The 20,733-nt window shown below is 44.3% G+C and overlaps 5 protein-coding genes across 5 annotated transcripts; 4 read left to right on the plus strand and 1 right to left on the minus strand.

The window, feature by feature from the left end:
- Window positions 1-393: 393 nt before the first annotated feature.
- Window positions 394-2,260, plus strand: SERLADRAFT_438415 (uncharacterized protein; the record flags this gene model as incomplete). Its single annotated transcript, XM_007318770.1, has 6 exons — window positions 394-1,005; window positions 1,096-1,329; window positions 1,398-1,691; window positions 1,748-1,847; window positions 1,906-2,173; window positions 2,230-2,260. The coding sequence occupies 6 exons, from the start codon at window positions 394-396 to the stop codon at window positions 2,258-2,260; spliced, it is 1,539 nt and encodes a 512-aa protein (XP_007318832.1).
- Window positions 2,261-9,403: 7,143 nt separating this feature from the next.
- On the plus strand, window positions 9,404-9,665 carry SERLADRAFT_438417 (uncharacterized protein; the record flags this gene model as incomplete). The annotated part of the gene is made up of 2 exons (XM_007318771.1): window positions 9,404-9,436; window positions 9,483-9,665. 2 exons carry the CDS (start codon window positions 9,404-9,406, stop codon window positions 9,663-9,665), a joined length of 216 nt encoding a protein of 71 aa, XP_007318833.1.
- Window positions 9,666-13,339: 3,674 nt separating this feature from the next.
- On the plus strand, window positions 13,340-14,318 carry SERLADRAFT_438418 (uncharacterized protein; the record flags this gene model as incomplete). Its single annotated transcript, XM_007318772.1, has 4 exons — window positions 13,340-13,441; window positions 13,489-13,596; window positions 13,644-13,851; window positions 14,059-14,318. The coding sequence occupies 4 exons, from the start codon at window positions 13,340-13,342 to the stop codon at window positions 14,316-14,318; spliced, it is 678 nt and encodes a 225-aa protein (XP_007318834.1).
- A 1,687-nt stretch (window positions 14,319-16,005) lies between these two features.
- Window positions 16,006-16,568, plus strand: SERLADRAFT_408649 (uncharacterized protein; the record flags this gene model as incomplete). The annotated part of the gene is made up of 3 exons (XM_007318773.1): window positions 16,006-16,152; window positions 16,205-16,381; window positions 16,437-16,568. 3 exons carry the CDS (start codon window positions 16,006-16,008, stop codon window positions 16,566-16,568), a joined length of 456 nt encoding a protein of 151 aa, XP_007318835.1.
- Window positions 16,569-18,116: 1,548 nt separating this feature from the next.
- Window positions 18,117-20,178, minus strand: SERLADRAFT_468675 (uncharacterized protein; the record flags this gene model as incomplete). Its single annotated transcript, XM_007318774.1, is given in 3 exon segments — window positions 18,117-18,558; window positions 18,628-19,020; window positions 19,037-20,178. 2 exon segments carry the CDS (start codon window positions 19,697-19,699, stop codon window positions 18,985-18,987), a joined length of 699 nt encoding a protein of 232 aa, XP_007318836.1.
- Between the last annotated feature and the right edge of the window lie 555 nt (window positions 20,179-20,733).

Genomic DNA, 20,733 nt, shown 5'->3' on the forward strand with positions numbered 1-20,733 from the left:
AAAGCTTGCTGTGGCGCAGCTCGAGAGTGGTGCTGTCTCTTGGTGTCCTGTACTTCCCAGTGCCCAGTCCTGAGGCCCACACTTCACCCTGATGATCAGCATTTACTCAACATTGTGGCCAGTATGGCGGAGCAAGGCCATGCATACAACAATGCATTCTACACGAGGCCTATGCGATAAATGAGCATGAATACAAGACTGCGTACTACTCAATTTCTTACCCTTCATGCCCAAAGTTGCAGTATCACGGTCAGGGGAGTCCAAATCCACAAGCAAGTTCTTTTTACAATGGCGTAAAACTGATAAAAATGACCTGCAACAGTTTATGAGCACTTGCTGGGCACAAAATGTGTTCGCTGTCTAGTATGCCCCCATGCCTCCGATCTCAAGTCAATGAAGGAGAGCCACATACTTCAACACGAACAATCACAAAAACACCAGGATAGTCTGAAAAGCTACCTTGATCAGCAAAGCTTTGACGGAAATCCAATATCTACTCCAAATATTTTCAACCTAGATTCATTCAACATATTCCTTCAGCCAGACGCACTTAGATCACAGATCAGTGATGCAGCTTCTGGCCACGTTGAATCTACGGGACTGTCTATTACAAATCATGACATGGTTGAACGTGAACAACGTGTATTGGTTCAGTCGCCAGAAGATACTCCTATGGTTATGTTGGATGGTTGTGGCACAGGTGATACACCTGTTCCTTTGGTTGACCTCTGGCCATATGAGCATGATAGTCACATTTTGGAAAGTAACGAGACCACTGTGGACCTATTTGAAGAGACCATACAAGCCTCACAAGATCAGGATGAGCTCCCCACTATACGGGGTGTAACCAATAAAGAGCTTGAAGACTTTGACATAGGAGGCCAGTATATCAACAAGGATGAATCAGATGGTATGCACCCTTTTCAAGAGGCTCAGGATATTAAACTTACCCATCATCTAGACGACTATCTCCAAATTCCTATAATTCGTCACATACAGCATAGGGTTTCAACCAAATCCCCAACTTATCCTTGACTGTCCATGCAGGTATTATCATTTTAACTCATCAATTCACTGCTTCTTACACAAATACAGATGTATCTCACTGACCTATTGTTCAGCTCTCCCAGATTGCAATTTTCTGAATCAGAGAAGTCTGCAGTTTTGAAATGGGCAACAGAGATGGGGGCGAGGAAAGTTCCATCACTTGCAGCTCTGAAAAAATGCCGGAAGGAGATCTCTGAGGTCATTGGCAATCCCACAAAGAAGGTGATATTATCATCTGGCACCGTATTCTACATAAACAATGTTGCCAGTGCCATTATGAAAGTGAGCATCTTCTGAACTTGCATAAAAATACACATGGTTTATTATGTTCTATCTTTTTTTTTATTTAGGATTTTTCCAATCCGGTCACCCGTTTAAATATGCAAGATTATCCTGAAGAGGGAGGTGATGGGATGAGTCAAATCTTTCATGGACGTAAAATGCTGCTTGATGTGCCTCCAGACCGGGTCTCACAGAATGTCCGCCTGAGTGGCAAGTTATTTTATATACATGAACTCCTGCAGTGTGCCTCTGGTGCATACTTTATCCCTGAACGGTTTTACTATGCGTATCCCCCATTGGACGGTGGGAACAGCCCCACAAAAGAGCTCTATGCTTTAGGTTATGACGTGACTGAAACAACAGTAAGTTCAAGTTGTTCCTGCACAGTGCATTGTGATGGAATAACTTGCTTTTGTAGTCAGGATTTCTCGTCAGGGACACCAGAGTGACAATTCCAATCTCTCACTTCCAGAGTTCTTATGAGGACATCCGTAAGAGAAACTTGATTCAATTTTCAGGTCAGTCAGACATCATTCAACACGAGACGCTGTGGATACATGCTAATTGGTAATGCAGATTGTTCAAGTATATGGACATCTAGAATGCCCAACCAATTTTGTACTGAAGCCCCTGGCAAGATGGTCTACAGTATACCTTTGATAGTGTTTATGGACGACGTATCAGGCAACATTTCAAAAGCTTGGAACAAACACTATGTCATATATATGTCAAATGCTAGCATGCCCCGTGAAATGCTCCAAAAGGAGTTTAATGTTTATTTTGTCACTTCTTCCCCACACACCAGCCCTATGGAGCTCATGAAAGTGATGAAAGATTCAATTGAGTTCGTTACATCACTTTTTTTACAGACATTATATACTAATCATCTTAGTCAACCAGAGATGCTGTGTTGACTGGAATACCAGTATAACGACTGAGTTGCACTACTGGAAGAAACCAGGCAACTCAACGTCAATCTCTAGCAAGTAGTTGAACAAGTGTATAAAGACGAAATCAAAAGCTAAGGTATGTACATCGTTGAGTGTCTACTTATATATGTAAGAACTCATGTCAGTCATGAGGCGCTGACTGATAGACATGAGGATGTATCGTGTTTAGCTTGGTAAGATGATTCGTAAGTGATCATGTGATCTGGGGTCACATGATGAGATAAGAAGATAAGAAGATAAGATAAGGAAGACTATATGATAAGATAAGGAGAAATGAGTGTTTCTACGTCAGAGTTGGAAATGAAAGGTGAAGTGTTAGGTGTAAAAGAAGAGGATCGTGACATTACCCCCCCTTTAGGACTTTCGTCCCGAAAGGTTGGATCAAGTTTGCCATTTTCCCAGTTAAATATCCTATGCTTGTGGGAAAATTCTGTAAAGTTTTCGAACGGTTGATAATGAAGTAAGAAATTGATTCGGCGTGGAGCGGATGGGAAGTGATCATGGAAGTCTTTGACTAGTTCTGGCGAATTTTTGACATTTCGCTCAGGTTCCCATGTTCGTTCTTCCTTTCCATATCCTCTCCAATGTACCAAATATTCTAACCTGCCACGTTTCAATCGTGAGTCAAGTATCTGTTCTACTTCGTATTCTCTTTGTCCGTCAACTTCAGCGGGGGGTGGAGGTTTTGGTTTCTTTTGACCAGGAAAAGTTGGTTCTTTATAGGGGTGGAGGATTTTTTCATTGAATACTGGATATACGTTTTTCCATTTTCCGGGTAGTTTTAGTTTGTAAGCGGCCGGTCCGGTTTTCTTTTCGACTACAAATGGTCCATGTCGTTTGTCATCCAGTTTCTTTGATGGTCGATCAGTTGTGATGTGTTCGGCTTCTACATAAACCTTGTCTCCTGGTTTATATTCAAGACTTTCCTTTTTCGTTTTGTCATATGATCTCTTCATAATCTCGGCTGCCTTTACCAGAGATTTTTCAGCTTCTCCCCTCGTTTCTTTCATCCTTTCTACAAACTCTTCCGCACTCTCACTCTTCACTCCTTTCCTGGTTCCTTCTACTATTTTTGGGTGTTGCCCATTATTTAAATAAAAAGGACTGAAGCCGGTAGCTGAATGTTCTTTATTGTTATAGGAAAACTCTGCTAATGGTAACCAGTCTGCCCAATCGTCTTGTTTATGGTTAACAAAGATTCGGAGATATTGTTCTATCTCTTGATTAATCCTCTCTGTTTGACCATCGGTTTGTGGATGATAAGCAGTTGACGGGTTTCCCTTTATGTCTAGCATTGTGTAGAGATCCTTCATAAAATTAGAGACAAATTGAACTCCTCGATCTGAGATGATTTTATCGGGTAATCCATGAAGTTTAAATATATTGTCTCTGAATAGTCTCGCTACTCCTTCTGAGTTCAATTCAGCATGTGTCGGCATAATTCTGATCATTTTTGAAAAGCGATCAACAACTACCATGATAGTGTTGTAACCCCTTGATTCTGGTAATGGTCCTATGAGATCCGTTGATATGATTTGCCAGGGGCGGCTTGGAATCTCATTCGGATGTAACGGTGCGGCCTTTTTTTGATGATCTGTTTTTGTTCTTTGACAGGTTTCGCATCCGGTTACGTATTCTTGGACGTCTTTGTCCATATATGGCCACCAGTACCATCGGGTAATCAATTCCTTTGTCTTATACCGGCCTGGGTGGCCAGTCATTGGGGAATCATGATTGTCTCTGATGATCGTTTCTCTGAGTTTTCGGTCTTTTGGGACATACATGCGACCTTTGAAGTAGATGAGTCCTTCATCAGTCCACCAGCCGTCTTGGCGGTTGTCTATCTTGTCCTTGACCTTTTGAACGAGTTCGTCAACGTTGTTCATCCTTTTATGAATCCATCTTGTGATCTCTATATTTTTGGCATCGTCAATTGCTATCTGTTGCCTTTTTTCGTGTGATAGAGTCATATTGATAGAGAACAGTTCTGGTTTCAATAAGGTAACATTTTCGTTATCATTCTTTCCCTCATCGTGGTCTGATCGTCTGGATAATAGATCGGCTTTGATGTGAGTGGCGCCTGGCTTGTGATGTAATGTGAAGTGATAATTGGCCAGTTCGCTAACCCATCTTGCTTGCCGTCTATTGAGCTTCTGAGGCTGTTTAAAATATGTTAGGTTCTGATGATCTGTCCAGATCTCGAACTCTTTTGCGGCGTCCATTAGGTAATGGCGCCATTCCTCTAAAGCTGTCATAATGGCCAATAGTTCTTTATCATATATCTCGTAGTTTCTTTCAGTTGGGTTGAGAGATTTAGATAGATAAGCTATTGGCTTCCAGACCTCATTCTGTTCTTGAGAGAGTACTGCTCCTAGAGCATAGTCGCTACTATCCGCTTCTACTCGGTATTGACCGTCATTGGTCGGGAGTGCTAATACGGGGGTTGTGCTTATCCTTCTTTTTATCTCTTCGAAGGCTTCCTTTTGTTCTTTTCCCCATATGAACTCTTCTTTACCGGTCAGTTTAGTAAGCGGTTTCGCTATTGATCCGAATCCTTCGATAAACCTTCTATAGAAGTTAACGAATCCTAAAAAGGCTTGCACATGTTTCTTTGTTTTGCATTCCGGCCAGTCTAGGATTCCCTTCACCTTAATCGGATCCATGCGGATTTCGTTTTCCGAGATGATTAATCCCAGATATTCTGTTTCTGTTTCCTCGAAATCGCATTTTTCCGGTTTTAGGTATAGATGGTGTTTTCGTAAGATTTGAAGTACACGTTGCGTCATTGCTCGGTGTTCCTCTATCGTCTTCGTGAAGATCATAATATCGTCCAGATAGATCACTACTTTTCCTTCATCAATTAGATCTCTGAATATAGAATTCATCATAGTTTGGAATGTAGCTTGTGAATTCGTTAATCCAAAGAACATTACTAACGGTTCGAACAAGCCGCGATTGGTTCTAAACGCAGCTTTGTGTTCGTCTCCTTCCTTGATCCGAATGTTATTATATCCCCATCTTATGTCAAGTTTTGTGAAATACTTGGCGCCTCTGAGCTTGTCTACAAGTTCATTAATCAGAGGTAATGGATATCGGTTTTTGATGGTGATTTCATTTAATTTTCGGTAATCTTGTACAGGTCGGAGTTTGCCGTCTTTCTTTTTGATGAAAAAGAATGGTGAAGCGATCGGAGATTTGCTGGGTCTGATGCGTCCTGAGTCCAAGTTCTCTTTTAGGAATGCATCTAACTGTTCCTGTTCTCCTAGTGCTAATGGATAAACTTTACAGTCTATCGTGTGATCGCCTGGTATCAGTTCGATTGCATGGTCCCACTGTCTTCTTTCAGGGAGGGCGTCAAATTCTTTTTTGTCAAAGACATCTTTGAATTCATGAAGGTATTTTGGTACAATGCCTTCGAATCCACCTGTTTTCTGGTCTTTTCCTGCTGCTTCGGCAAGCTGTTGTGCAGTTGTGCCGTGAGCGCGGATATGGTGCATGACGTCAGGAATAGATGTGTCTTCAATGTTTAAGAAGTTAAATTGGATAATTTTATCCCCCTCTTCAAGATTGACCTCAGGGCAATACATTTCTAGATCTTCTTCAGGATCAAAGAATCTTACCATCATGTTGCAGTCTGATGGACATCTGTTGAAGTCTAAATTTGACATGTTCCAGTCTACCGTAGGATTGTGTTTCTTTAACCATTCATGGCCTAGGAACATCCTGCCAGTTCCAAGATTGGTAACGGCTAGCTGGAGTCTTTCGGCATGGTCATTAATTTCCACCAATATTTCTACGAATTCTTTAATACTGCCGTCTCGGTTTAGAGTGCCGTCAGCATTGTATACTGGAATTGGTCTAGGGATTCTGTGCCTTTCATATCCCTGTTCTTCAACAAATTTGTTATCTATACAACTTCCGGTACAGCCACTGTCTAGTAATGCTTCAATCGTCGTTGATTGATGGGATGCAAGGTTTGTTAGTCTGCAGGTGATGTTCATCTGGTTTCCCTGAGTGCCTCTAATGAATTGCTTAGGCTTTTTCAGTTCTTCCAGTGCTAATACCGTTTTGTGAATTGGTAAAGCATTTAATTCTTTTATCAAGTCTGCGTTGACTTCCAATCCTCTTTTTCTGTGGGTCCAACTACTGAGAATACCAATAGATCTTTCTTCCTTTTGGTCTCGTAGTCTTTCCGCTATCCAGGCAGCTGTCCATGGTGTTTTTTGATTCTTTTTATCTAGGTTTTTATCAGAGGTGTTCCTGACCTCTTTAGAGCTGATCGAAGCATCAGTTTCGGTTACGCTACCCAATTGAGTCGTAACATTCTGTGCTTCAGTTGTCTCCTTTGTAGTTGCTGCGCTTTTCGTGGTCCTTTCCCCTTTAGGTACCTCGTGCGCCGCATCCTTTGCTGCGCCTTTCTCTTTCGAGTGCGCCGCTTCCTGTGCTGCGCCTTTCTCTTTCGAGTGCACCGCATCTTTTTTGGGAATCTTTTCAACCCGTTTCCCTTTCAGGTTCTCCTCTTTACTAGATTGTTCCTTACGTTTTAAGTCTTGTGCATCTTTGAATAAGGCAATATCATTTTCATCGTTACTGGTACATGTGGCATCAAGATCTTCAACGGTTAAGGAAGCATATCTATTTACAAAGTCCTTTGGCACAGTCTGGTGAGGAGTCACAGCTGGCCTTCTTAAAAACCCTGGAGTAAATTAGCTCGTTCTTCTTCCGGCATTGCTTCTAACATTGCTCGGAGGTCGAATTTGGGTTTCTGTGGTATTTGTCCATTTAGATGGTCTCTGGCTCTATGGCCCTTCTCTCCGCATTTGAAGCAGCGTCCTTCATTTCGGAACTTCTGCTTGTCCAATTCCATCTCTTTTCCGGCTCCGGTGTATAGTGTACCCGTGCCGTCTTTCTTTGCTTCCACCGTCTCGGTCTTCCTCTCCGAAGCACCCTTCTCTTGGTATCTTCCATTGGGTCCCCGGTTCCCTGTACCGGAGCTGCCGCTGGTTGATCCTCTCAACATCCGCTCGTTTTCTACTTGGTCTCGCCACAATTGGTCGTTTGTGACGATCCTTGTTTTCCACTCCGTATACGTTGTGGGAACGTTTCCACTATAAATGATCTGCTTTATGAGCGGACCATTTATATTATTCCTGACTAGCGTTATCAGGAATTGTTTGTTCCGTTTGGTATCGTAGCCGGCCCGTCTTCTTAACTCTTCGAATTTTACAAAGAACTCCTGGGCCGTTAGGGTTCCTTGTTTTTTGTATATGATTTCATATCTCGCTCTTTCTTCTTCGTGTGTGTCTGAGAAATGGTCTTTGAGAGTCCTCTCAAAGTGAGCCCAGCTCTCTAAGAGGGTGATCTCTCCTGCATCCGACCTTTCTTCTGCGATCTTCCTCCTCTCTACCCACTCTGTTCTTAGGGCCGCTGCTGCCCCTATATTCATGTAGGATAAGGCGAAGCTTATCCGGTTCCTTTCTCTGGAGAAGTATGCCGAGTTGGCATTGAAATGGAGTTCTAATGACTCCGAGAAGCTTCGAAACTTTTTTTTGTCTCCGTCATAAGGTTCCGGCTTTGCTAATGCCGTCTTCCTAAACTCTGCTTCTTGTGCGCGTGGCAGGCCCATCCCTGAAGGCTGCCTCCTTTCGCTCTCTGCGAGCCTTCTGCGCAAGTCTCTTACTTCTTCGTCTTTCAATGAGAATCTCTCTTCCCATAATTCGTTGTTGTCTGCGATCGCGTTGTTGACCGCCGCCAAGATGATGTTCTGCAGGTTCTGCATTTGCTGCTGGTTGGTTGCCGGCGATGGTGCGCGCGGCTGAATATGCGGTAATGCGTCCCGCAAATCTGACATGTCGGTGCTCTCGGCCATGTCTGGGTTCTCTCGATATGTGTCGTAAGACATTCAGGGATGATGTAGGGGATGGTGATAGGAATGATAAGGTGGGAGTGATTCGTTCTTGTTTTATGGTCGGCCCGGGATAGGGCAGAATCGGGATCTGATAGGAGTATGGTGCAAAGGGCATTCAAAAAAGGTTCCCCAGATGACAAATCTGGATCAACACTTCTTTAATGAAGATCCCTTTCTCTGTCTAATTCTTTCTGCTTATGGGTTCCTCTTCTGTCCCCACTAAGCGTGTACGTAAACTATCTAATATAGTACCAGTGTTCTAATTGTATCGTAATCGAGGTCCGAACGGTTGTCTCGATGATGGCCCGCGTTAACCGCTGTCAGCCCTCTTCCTACTGGCGGAGGCAAGTGCCCGGCCCGGTAAGAAGTATAAAGAAGTTTTATGTAACTAATAGAACCTTAGCGACTCCACGTCACTAAGTTCTCTAAGTACGGGATTGTGGGGGCGGATGATAGGAGATAGAGGGATGGTTTCGAAAGATGAGTTTGATGGTGATGATTGGATGAATGTGATTATAGTGGATGGGCGAGTGATAGGTGATGTGATTTGAGAGAGGGGTGTGGTGAGGCGAATGTATAGTTTGAGTAGAACGAAGAATAGGATGATGATAACGGGGGTTAGGATGATGATGAGGATAGCCTTTGTTTCTGTCATCAACTAGGTGCTCTTTACTAGCTTTTGATTATATAACGACTGAGTTGCACTACTGGAAGAAACCAGGCAACTCAACGTCAATCTCTAGCAAGTAGTTGAACAAGTGTATAAAGACGAAATCAAAAGCTAAGGTATGTACATCGTTGAGTGTCTACTTATATATGTAAGAACTCATGTCAGTCATGAGGCGCTGACTGATAGACATGAGGATGTATCGTGTTTAGCTTGGTAAGATGATTCGTAAGTGATCATGTGATCTGGGGTCACATGATGAGATAAGAAGATAAGAAGATAAGATAAGGAAGACTATATGATAAGATAAGGAGAAATGAGTGTTTCTACGTCAGAGTTGGAAATGAAAGGTGAAGTGTTAGGTGTAAAAGAAGAGGATCGTGACAACCAGCTTATGACTGTAAAAACAATGAAGAAGTTGTTCTGCGCCCCCTTGGCCTCTTTTTTGCAGGCAATAACCCAATGCAGGCTGAGGAGTGTAGCCAAGCTGACCTTACCTGCAACTTATTCTGCAGAACTTGTAAAGTTGGTGGTACAAAGCAGTTCAAGATGTCTGACGAGGGATTTGAGTCTCTTTTCAAAGTGCGTATTCCCATTCACAACTTACAATATAGCTAATTGTTCACAGGAAGGAGAATATCAAACTCCTGATGACACAGCTCAAGAAATACAACATCAGCTACGTGAAGCTTTGAAGCCTGGTGGAGCAACAAAGGCAAAACAGGCTACAACTCTATCTGGGGAAAAACCTCCGAAAACACGAAGAAGGGACACCTATACCCAAAGAGCAGATAGTTTTGAAGAAGCTTGAGGAGGAGCTAGACAAGCAGCTGAAAAATACACCTATTAACCTTTGATTGGCATGCCAGGTGTGTATCCTCAGTTGGAAATTTATCTGGCTCACCTGACTTAATTTAGTGGTTAACATACATGCTGATGCACCAACAGAGATCTTGCATATTATTTTGCTCAGAGTCATCAAGTACTATTGGGGGCAAACAATTTTTTTACTGGAAAGGAATAAGAAGACAACAACCTTTCAGGCTTGGCTGGCTTCAATAAAGAAGGACGGGTTAAATGACTTGAATCTAAATGCTGATTATGTCTGCCGCTACAAGGGAGGTTTGATAGGAAAACACTTCAAAAGCCTGGCTCAAGTCATGCCATTCTTAATATATGATTTAGTCCCAAAGGCCGTGCTGGAGAGCTGGAATGTTATAGGATCCTTGGTTGTTTTGCTCTGGCACACCGGAATACAACATACTGAGAGATACTTAGTAAGTACTTGCACCGCTTGATTTGACTTACTAATGTGTAGTCTGTTGTAACTAGGCTGATCTTTCACGTACTATAGAAGACTTTCTCAACCTCACAGCACAATGTTCTCCGAGCATTCTCATATCTAAGCCCAAGTTTCATTTTTTAGTACATCTGGTCTTTTACATCCGCCGTTTTAGCCCAGCAATCATTTTCTCCACCAAACACTTTGAGTCCTTCAATCACGTTTTCTGCTTATCTTGTATTTTCAGCAATCAACAGGCACCTAGTCAAGATACATGCATTACATTTGCTGCTCAAGATATCATCAAACATATTGCCACCAGTAGTTTCTGGTATGACACTGCGACACAGAAATGGAGGAAGGCGGGTTCAGATATAGAAAATTACATGAAAAAACATCCTGAACAGCAGGGACTTCTCGGACTTCATGTGTAAGGACCATTTATTATTTTCTCTATGTTTTGGTTTTCGCACACTTTCCCCGTTACACCTCTGGCCCTAGGGCTGGAGGTATCATTTGCTGTTCTACTTCTCATAGCCCTCACAGGCTTTCTCAACCATCGTTACCACTTTATATCGCAGATCAGAGACTGGGTATCACTCCCAGCCAGCCAGCACAATGGGTAAGGACTGGTGTCAAGATCGTACCTCATCATGAGGATACAGTTCCTGAACACACGTGACAACACTTATTATTAGTACACTTTCCCACCTGCTGATTAATCGTCAAAGTCGTATGATAGTTATCCTTTTTTCTTATTGGTTGATTTCCCCCTCAGACCACTTCCCTTTTATTCTTCTTTCGGTCTGAGGGATAGACGGTTAGCTATAAAAACCCTACATACTCATGTATTGTTCTTTAGCTTTCTATTACTTGAATTACCCGCTTTACTCCTCATCAGAAACCTCTGAGTCTACTCTCATATCCTCTACTTGCTATATTAACTAGCATCTGTCGGTCTTCAAGACTCACTGTACCTCTTACTCCCTGCAAGTGCAGTCGGAGACGGTGTCGATGATGAGAACTGTTGTTAGAAAACCACACACAAAAACAAACTAACACACAATCCTCCCAGACTCCACGGAACTTGTTTATGGGTTTTGCCTCCTAGAACAGTGGTGCTCTGGTTGTTCGTGGGGTGGTATGTATGACAATCCTTCAAAGTAAAACCCAGAGATGTATGGATGTGGGTTTTGAGGAGGAGGGATAGTTGAATTTATAGAAGATAGGGGCTTAGTGACCAGTATAGATGAGCACTACCTTGCTAATCGTAGCACAAGGTAGGTTTGAGAACGACAATATGATGAGGTTCCCAGTGATAGCAGGCTCCTGACGCACAAACTGTAGTGCTCAGAAGGACTCTAATTGAAAGGGATGACAATCACTTTCAAAAGTGACGAGTGACGATGACAGCAGTTAACAGTAGTAACAGTGGGAAGTGTTGTGACCACACTGGATCACAAGTAGCAGAGTAGTGAACTTGAGATTTAGAGAAGAAGTCTGGATTGGATTTCTTGCTTTTTTTTTTCACAAGGTAAAATACAGGGGTTTATATAGTAAAAGAAAGGGAGGCTATGCACAGTATAGCTGTGCAAAAAGAATGAGAAAGAACATGAAGGAAGGAATGTATGCTGACAAATCCTGTGTAGGTAGTACAGGATATGTTACAATTAACGTACCTGTACCTACTTACACTTACTTTTTTCACACTTTTACTTTTATTTTTCAAAGTCACATGACCAGTCATGTGATCATTTACTTTACTTTACATTTTCGACTTTTCATAGTCACATGACTTGGTCATGTGACACAACACCTGACCAATGTCTAGACTCATCATGTGACCGGTCACATGTTAAACATCGGACTTTAAACTTTATTTACAACTGTACAGTACCTCATGTATGTTAGTATATATACAGGAGCAATACATGGGGAAGGACTCAGCGAGTCCTCCTGTTGTCTAGCACAACTAACTCACTGCAGCCTAAGGGGTAACCACCCATCATCTTCTTTATAGTGTGTTCCTGTGTGCGCTGGAGTAAATAACTCTTGGTTGTTACAGGATAAGATCGTCAAAATAAGGAAAAGAAAGAGATAGAACAATGAATGCTGTGTAAGTAATGTTACAGGTTTGTACAGCCATAAAGTAAAGTCCAATAGCAGAAAGAGAGCAAGAAAATCATGATGTCATGGGAAGATGCAGTAAAAAAGGGCAAAGCAAAAAAAAAAAAATATCAGTATCAACACAGTTCCTTTATTGTCAGTCAGGCATTCTGAAAAAAATATGTGTCCATAAAAATGATTCAAAAATCAAAAATAATTGCACCGTAAATGAATGTTCCGCTGAAAAAAAGAAACTGGAGCCACCAGTCCACCACCTAGTCCAAATCCGACAGTTCCATGGCCTTACCAATGGTCAAATAAGGGAGGGAGAGGAGTAGTTCCAATATGGAACAAGTGAGTCCCAGGCAGTGTGTGGTAGCTGTAGCTGTAGCGAAGACGATGGACGAAAGATAAGTGTACCCAAGTGAATGGGACAGCGATGTACATGGGCGACGCAAGGGGATGAACCTTCTCCAGCTCAAAAACTACCCACCCATGCTCCAACCAGGTGAGACGAGTGACCAATGTTTTGATGGTATATGATGGAAGATCAATGTCATGAAGATGGACCTTTTGCCCAATTTGGACCGGCCACCGGGGCTTTGCTGATATCAGCAGCGGCACATGGTGGTCGACAGATTGGCGACGGAAACGGATAGAAAGTGGTGACATCAGATATGGTGAGGGAGCAAAGAAGATGAGGAGGAGGAGGGTGGAGGTGACAAGGAGGTGAACCAGAATAGGGATCCAGAAGCAACCATTGGGTGAGAATAAAAAAGAGAGTAAGGGTCCCATGGTGGGACTGAGTAAAGAAAAAAAAAGGTAAGGGAGGGCGACAAAAGCGAGGGCGCAATGTGTAGCCAGTGGCGACACAAAAATTTGCCGAAATGCCGAAATGCCGAAAGTACCAAATGGAAAAGCAAAGGTGAACGCGACTGGATTGCCTAACAGAGGTGGTGCTGATCAGCCACAAATTCAAAAAGGCAATATTAATTACTATTCCATGTGGCACTGTGCCTGTGTGGCGCAAAGGCGAGTCTTTTTGAATATTCGCTTCATTCTTGACATCTGTCCGTGCTACCAATCAACTTTGGTGCATGACACCGGATGGTGCCCTTGATGATCCAGAGATCAAAGGCCGCCTGATTTCACTCATCAAAAAGGCCCTGACTCTCATGCGTTTGAAGATCAAAGACAAGGTATGTTATTTTTCCTTCATGAAGACCAAGAACTCACTGTCTACTAGCTTCTGCTATCTGTTGTGGAAAAGATGCCAATTTCCGAGCTATATACACTCATAGCTCCGAGGGGTTTTGACATTAGTTTAGACCATTGGAAATGTGCTTGTTTCCTGGTAAGTAAGCTCACACATTCACTACTACCTACTAACTACTTTACAAGCGTAAAACATTGCTGGATTTTAGGGCCTTACTCCAAAGCAATGGCCTCCCAGATGGACCGCCCTCTAGCTCTGGCATTACCGAGGTAGGACCTTCTGCTGGTGTTGGTGAGCTGCAGGAAGATGCTGTGGGTGAGGGCACAGCGTCAGAAGGACATACTGCTTCTGACCAGTTTTCCAATTCCGGTTTGACCGCCGCCATCGCTGCAGGTGTAGTATCACAACACAATGGGATCCGCACCCGTGTACAGTGATTCTGGACCTTCTGGGCATGCAACCAATCAGTATGCTTTCCAAGTACACCTTGGTAGCTTAGTTGGTAAAGCACCAGACCATGAAAGCTGGAGTCCCAGGTTCAAGCCCTGGCCAATGCATGTTTTCTCATACTATAAACAAATGTCATAATTTGTCATGTAGTAGCCATTCCCGCCATTCCCGAACACGGTTGGTCATACAATGTGTTCTGGCATTACATTGACGTTCATTTGGAGAGGGCGAGGACTGTGTGTCGAGTTCAAGCTGGACCTTCGGCAGCTGCACAGGCTATGTGGTGGATGACCCTAAGCAGCAATGTGTATGCCGAAGATTTGATGACCTTCCCGGACAACTCTGGTACTTCAGTTACTACAGTCGCACACAGCTGGCAGCTCACAATCGAGCAAAAGTTAACACCATAACCGTATCATTAGCTACTTTCAATCACATTTCTGTACTTGTACTTGTCCTTTCCAAGTTTCCTTTTGTTGCTGTTGTTTGTCATTAAAATATGTTTTGAAATTGAACAATGTATCAGTGTCTAGAACTTTGCAATGGATTGTTGGTGTTGTTATAGCTGATGTCTTTGAGTCATATGCTATATATTATGTCTAAGCTGATAAAATACATGCGAGTGATATCTACCGGACAACTTGATACAATATTCTCTGGAAATCACCGCTAGCTGTCCCTACAACCTCCTTCGTATCTATGTAATACATTGGCTACACATTCGCTGTAAATATCGCCAAGGCCTCACTTCGTAACAACTCAGAACAAGCTGCCGAATCAGCTTCGCACAAGAATTTGGAGAGCACAGCCTTACGTTAGAACCTAAATCGTCACAAATATATCTTGCGGGTTGGGCCGTGTAGGATACGACCGTGACTGTCTTCTTCCCAAATGGTATGAATAAGGCAGACAAGATGTACTCGCTGAGGAAACTGTTTTGTGATGAGAGTCGAGCGCATTTATCGATGGAGGCATGACTGTCCCTCCAGCAGGCTCCAGTCTTTTCACGATGCGCTGATGGAAGTACTAACAAGTTGAAATCACCCACGTTTCTCAGCCTCACACCCCTACTCACCTGCTCATCTCCATCTTTTTAGGGTCTACATTCAGTACTGTCATAAGGCTTAGAAGGTTGTTCTCAGGCTTTGAAGTGAGTTGAGTCGTACCGTTACTCTCATTCATCAAAAAATATTTGACATATTCCTAAGACGGGGCCGGCCATCTTACTTCTTGAGATAGATGTCGCGCTCAATATGCGACGACGAGTATAATTGGATACTAGAATAAGAAGCTTCGCGATTACAGGCAACAGGGCTTTGTTGCCCTCCGGAGTATAGGTTCCTCGAGCGTTCAATTCATTCGGCTTAGATTCACCGTAGGTAGTAGTCCTCAACAACCGGACGCGCACGGTAATGAAAATATTGATGCCAAACCTTCAAGTTCTATTTCCAGTGATGTGATGTTCCCGTTCTTCTAGTCTCAATCAGACAAAACCATTGATATGACAGAGTGCCGTCACTATATACTACCGTTGGGTTGGGCAACTGTTGGTACGTAACGGTGTATGTACGGAAGTTAAACTGATTAGGGTCTGTAGTTGATGGACTGCCATCGCCGCTGACGGTACAGCTCTGTGCAAGTTGAAGGGAGGCTTGTGCATGTCCACTGCAGTTAGGTTTGTGACTCTGATATTCTTCAATGCTTGCTCAATTCTAACTTGCCATCTTGAGACTTTAGGTAGGATCCAGGCTGGCGGGGGCCGCTGGCTTAACACATACACATATTCCTTTGGTGCTGTATACGTAGTATGTGCACTGCAATATTCACTTATTCTGCCGAAGGTGAGTGTCGACCGAGAGACAAAGATAATCCGATGATGGCGTCAGATTTTTTGGTAAGTGTCTTCGTTCTCTCGTCATGTCACATGTCTTAGACGTCTCATACCGCGACACCGCCTTCCACAAATCATATATAAGTCGCTGCACCAGCACCTTTGTTTCTCATCAGCCTCAGTTCTTACATCCCCAGTTCTTACATCCTCACGCTCACTTCTAGTTTGCTATCCTCGACCTCGTTTTATATCCTCAGACTAATAAAATGCAGTTGACACTCTCTTCTATCTTGTTGTCCCTTGCCGCTTTTTCCACCGCGGCAAGCATTCCTATTGCCCGAACGACGTGCGCTGAAGCTTATCGATTCGGTGGAGTCCCATCCTTATCGCCAAGCACAGTTGCTCCAGGAGCTGTAAGTGTACTTCTTTTCTTCAGGTCGGTATTATGCTCAATGTCACGACTAGTCTGTGGAAATCCAAACGGACTTCACTTGCGCTTTCTACTTCGGCATCACACCTACCTACACCGACTACTACATCGAGGTTCTTAGCAACAACAGCGGATACGAGCCGAACATCCTTCTTGCTCGCCGCCAACCCAATATCACCGCGTCCTCGCCCATCGATAAGTTTACCGTCACAGTGAGTTTGCTCCTGATTTTGTCGCAGTTTCGATTTAATGCAGGCTTCCTTGTAGATCCCTGACGCGACCTACACCTCTGGTGCAAACTACACTGTGGTTATGGACGTTACGTACCCGATCAATGGGACAAATGGCACGCCCGTATATGTTGTTGGTGGTCTCGAGAGCGCAATTACTATTACTTAAATGCGGTAGTATCTGCACATTAGCTAGTTAATTGGTATCTTCTCGTACTAGTGACTTACCTCGCGTAGACTCTGTGGACTCTGTTTATAACTTGGTTATAATATGTTATTGACTCAATGTGGTCGTGATGGAGTGTGATAATGCTGCGAAGTCCCTAGTCCTGTCGTATCTTTCGTTCCGGTTATAACATCAACAATGGTCTTCAGTGGTCCCCATGACCGAAGAAGAAAAATATACGGTGTCGTAAGAGTAAAAAACACAAAGCTCTGGTTGTAACGAAATATCATAGGTTCATGATGAAGAGCATGATAGTAAAAAACCCCTTCGACGCTATTGGTCTTTTGCGAACCAGATCCTCGGCCTCTGCGCTTCGATGTACGATGGAATACATGATAGAACACCGATGGCTAAATTATAAGGGTGTGCCTTTGAGTAATTATGTCGTGAAGTCTATGATAAGGTTACATACATAAATTCAGTGGTAAAAATAACCTCAACGTCACGGCCCTTTGCATCTTTAATGTTACTCCTTTCCAAGATTCCTTTTGAGTGGACTGATTTATCGCAAAACGGAAAATCATAGTGGCACCAGCTGTCGCATCCTACCTGATGAGACTCGATAAAGAGGTCATACTACTAGTAGCAAACAAAAGCTCACATGCGCCGTAATAAAGAGTGTTGGCATAGTATTATCGCGCAGGTCCTCCTGCTAGAGTGGGGTCTTTCAGTAAAGAACGACATGATCAAGTTTGCGTGGTATGATCTTCTCGCAGGAGATGGGCAGCGCGCGATAGAGTGGATCGACTGTATATCGCATGGATATATTGCTGTTCTTCACACAGTGTTGATCGCATCGATGTCGTAGCTTTGCACCGTATAACCTACTGCATCTAAAGCGAAACGTTGTACAGGATCAGTCCAGCCGACTTTATGTTCCTTGTAATTTATTGAAGGTGTTTGATCACCGACAGCGACGTGAACTTGAAAGAGTTTCCTAACAGGAGCGGTGAACGAGTGGTGAATGCGTCACGGATGATTGTGGAGAGCTTCTTGAATATATTGCCGGTGTGTACGGAAAATATCATTTTTTCCCAAAAGCGAATGAAGAGTAAATACCAAGGGGGGCGAGGGGGGGGGAAATATTTGTGGAGTTGTGAGGTTTCCATTCACTTGAAATGTAAACTGGGGGGATGGAGATAAACGACGTGGCCGATTCAACTCGAAGAGCAAATGATTACCTTAGAATTCAAGAACATGAAACGCCCATGGACCAAACGCGCACACCAAGATTATCATGATACCTACATAATGTTTATTGGGTTGATGTAGGGGCGGGATCTTTATGTGGATATTGTGGGCCCTTGACGAAGATAGCTCAGGACAATAGTAATGGTACAGAAGGTAGCGAAGGTCCAGTGGTACAGCGAGGTGATTGTACAGCGCATAGTATTGTGTGTGGACAAGTAGACCCCCACAAGGGCCACGGGGAAAGCTTGAAGATCTGCATCATAGTACTGTTGATGCCAACTGTCTTCACGATGCAAGTAAGTCAACCGCTGGCATTATACTGCATTAGAATTGAATATGGAAGCTTCCTAGGAACAGGCCGCCTAAAATAGTTTGTCAACTTTATGCTAAATATTATCCTTGGCTAACTGCATGAGCACCCCCCCTTCAATACTGGTCTCCCAAAGCTCCACTTTGGCTCGCTCGACCTCCGCGACAAGCTGCCTTCGACGCTCCCTTGCGCGACGGATAGTGTCTTCCTTATTGCCGACGTTCCTCGGGGCTGCGCGACCAGGCCCAACGGAAGTGCGCTTCTGGGTCAATGGCACCTGCGCTTGGGAATTTCGACCGAACGAACTATGCAAAGGTTGCGGATGGTTAGGCTGATAAGTAGACAAAACTGGACAATATGGCATGGGTGTAGCACTAGACGGTGTGGATGTCGCCGCAAATTGCAGTAATGTAGTTGCAGCAGTGAGAGGATCTGTTCGCACCAAAACCGATACGAAATCAACATTACAAACACGACAATGACGACTGTTCTCAGACATACCTTGTTCACCGTTATATACACCAGGTTCCGCAAGTGAATCATCTCTGCTGGGCGTCGGAGGATCGGCGAGAGAGCTGATAGATGCCAGCGGGGAGAATGCAAGGTCCGGTGTGGGAGATGTAGCACTGGATGAAGTAGACATCGACTGCCGTGAATGCAATTGTGAAAGCTGGCTGCTTTCATGAATGGAGATGGCTAATAAGGTCGGATCGATGTCATGATCTTGAATCGAAGGCGCATCACAGATAGGAACCTCTGCAGATATACCCGAGGCTGTACCCGTAGCAGGATGTGAAGACGATTCCATCTGTGAATCTAAGTTCGTATGTTGCAGAAGAGATTGGGACTGAAACGATTCTAATGCAGCGGCTGCCTCCGGCAAATCCGATTTGGTCAGATCCAACGCTTCAACTCCGTTGTTCATAGTACTCCTTTCAACAGGAACAGTCGTTCCTTGTTCAGTTGTTTCCGGGGGAGGCGGGTATGCCTGCAGCATAGTCAACCACCTTTCAAATGCAGGTTGATCAAAACCCGGTGTCGAAGATCCTGGAATAGGTGTTGTACACCCCTCACTTGAACCTGAAGGAGTACTGGAACCCGACGCGCGACTGGTATTCTCTGCGACTCCCGTCTGTGATCCAGATATTAATGACGCTATAAGCTGGTCAAAGGGGGTCGACGGCTGTTGCGTCCCGGAGTTTGTCGCGTTGTTAGTGGCCTCGGTTAACAATGACTTCCCGCCTCCCTCGGTCTGATCTATCGATGTAACTGCTTGTTCCTGCTTCCCCATCATCTCTAATAAACCCTTTGTCCCTTCATCTGACCCATCCATAGCCACTGACGGTCCTTTACCCCCCAATACCGTCTGCTCTTCCTCCCTCCTTCCTGACTTTAGCTGCTGAAAATAACTTTTCAGAGCAGCGTTCTGTGCTGCACCCTTTATCAGCGTGATTAGTTGGGTGAGAAGCTGCCGACCACGCTCACGCTCCCAGTTCGCACGATATGCAGCTGGACCTTCACCTGATTGGGAATGGATAGGGGACATCCCAATCAGCGGCGCCCGCGGGTACATTCGATAATTTGCGCCTTTTCAACAAAGATGGCCCATCGTTGGAACTTCTGTACAGGAATGGATAATACGATGGATAGTAAGCTGTTGGGTAATAATATGCTGGTGGTGGTGGTGGCGGAGGGGGTGGTGGTGGAAGAGCGGTCCCGGGGGCTACAAGCTTGATTAAGGATTCTAATACCGGGAATATATTTTTTTGCCTCATTAGAGATGCGATGATATCATCACTGCTTGGCGTAGGCAGCTGGGCGGGATCAACAACAGGTACACGAGGTTTTTTGCCTAAAGGAGGCGGATTCAACTCGTCTTCAACGACGATTGGATTCGATGGGGTAGAGCCTCGGGAAGGGCGATGAACGGAGAGGTTTGCAGGACGAATACCGCCAACTAGACCCGCAACGCCAAGCAAGGCTTGCTGGTTCCGCAGAAAATTTTGTGGAGGAGGGCCATTAGGATTAGGTAGTACAATAGGGGGTGGTGGAGGTCTGGGGGTGGATGATTTTTCTCTGGCTCGTTTCCTCTTCTGAGTAGCCGTCGATGGCAACGATAGATGGGTCTGGAGAGAAGAAGACGTTTGCAATGATGGAGAAGATGAGCTCGGGATCACAAGGGCTGGCTGGGAGTTACTGGAACGATAGTATTGCATATTACCAGACCAGGATGATTGCGGAGCATAGACATTTGAATAAGTTTGTGTTTGAGGAGGCACGCGAGGTTGTATGTTGGCCAAACCCTGGCGATGCGACTGAGAAAGCTCTGGAGTGCTTGAACCATTCAATGGTAAAGCTGGTACATTGACTGGAAGTTCAGAACAGGACATATGGGAACCAGGAAGTGCAATGGTCCCCACATTTTTTTGGGTATTCCCCATGCATATGCTACTCGCATTTCCTTCATATCCCACTGGTGCTCCAGTGCACCCTGGTAGAGCAAGGCGTAAGGGTGACCTACCTCTGGCTGGGGAGGGAGGAGGCGACCCAAACAGAGAATCTTGGTCGTCCTCGCTAATATTAGCAAGTCCCTCCATTATCGATTAT

The sequence above is a fragment of the Serpula lacrymans genome (assembly GCF_000218685.1).
Source record: "Serpula lacrymans var. lacrymans S7.9 unplaced genomic scaffold SERLAscaffold_7, whole genome shotgun sequence".
Lineage (NCBI taxonomy): Eukaryota > Fungi > Basidiomycota > Agaricomycetes > Boletales > Serpulaceae > Serpula > Serpula lacrymans.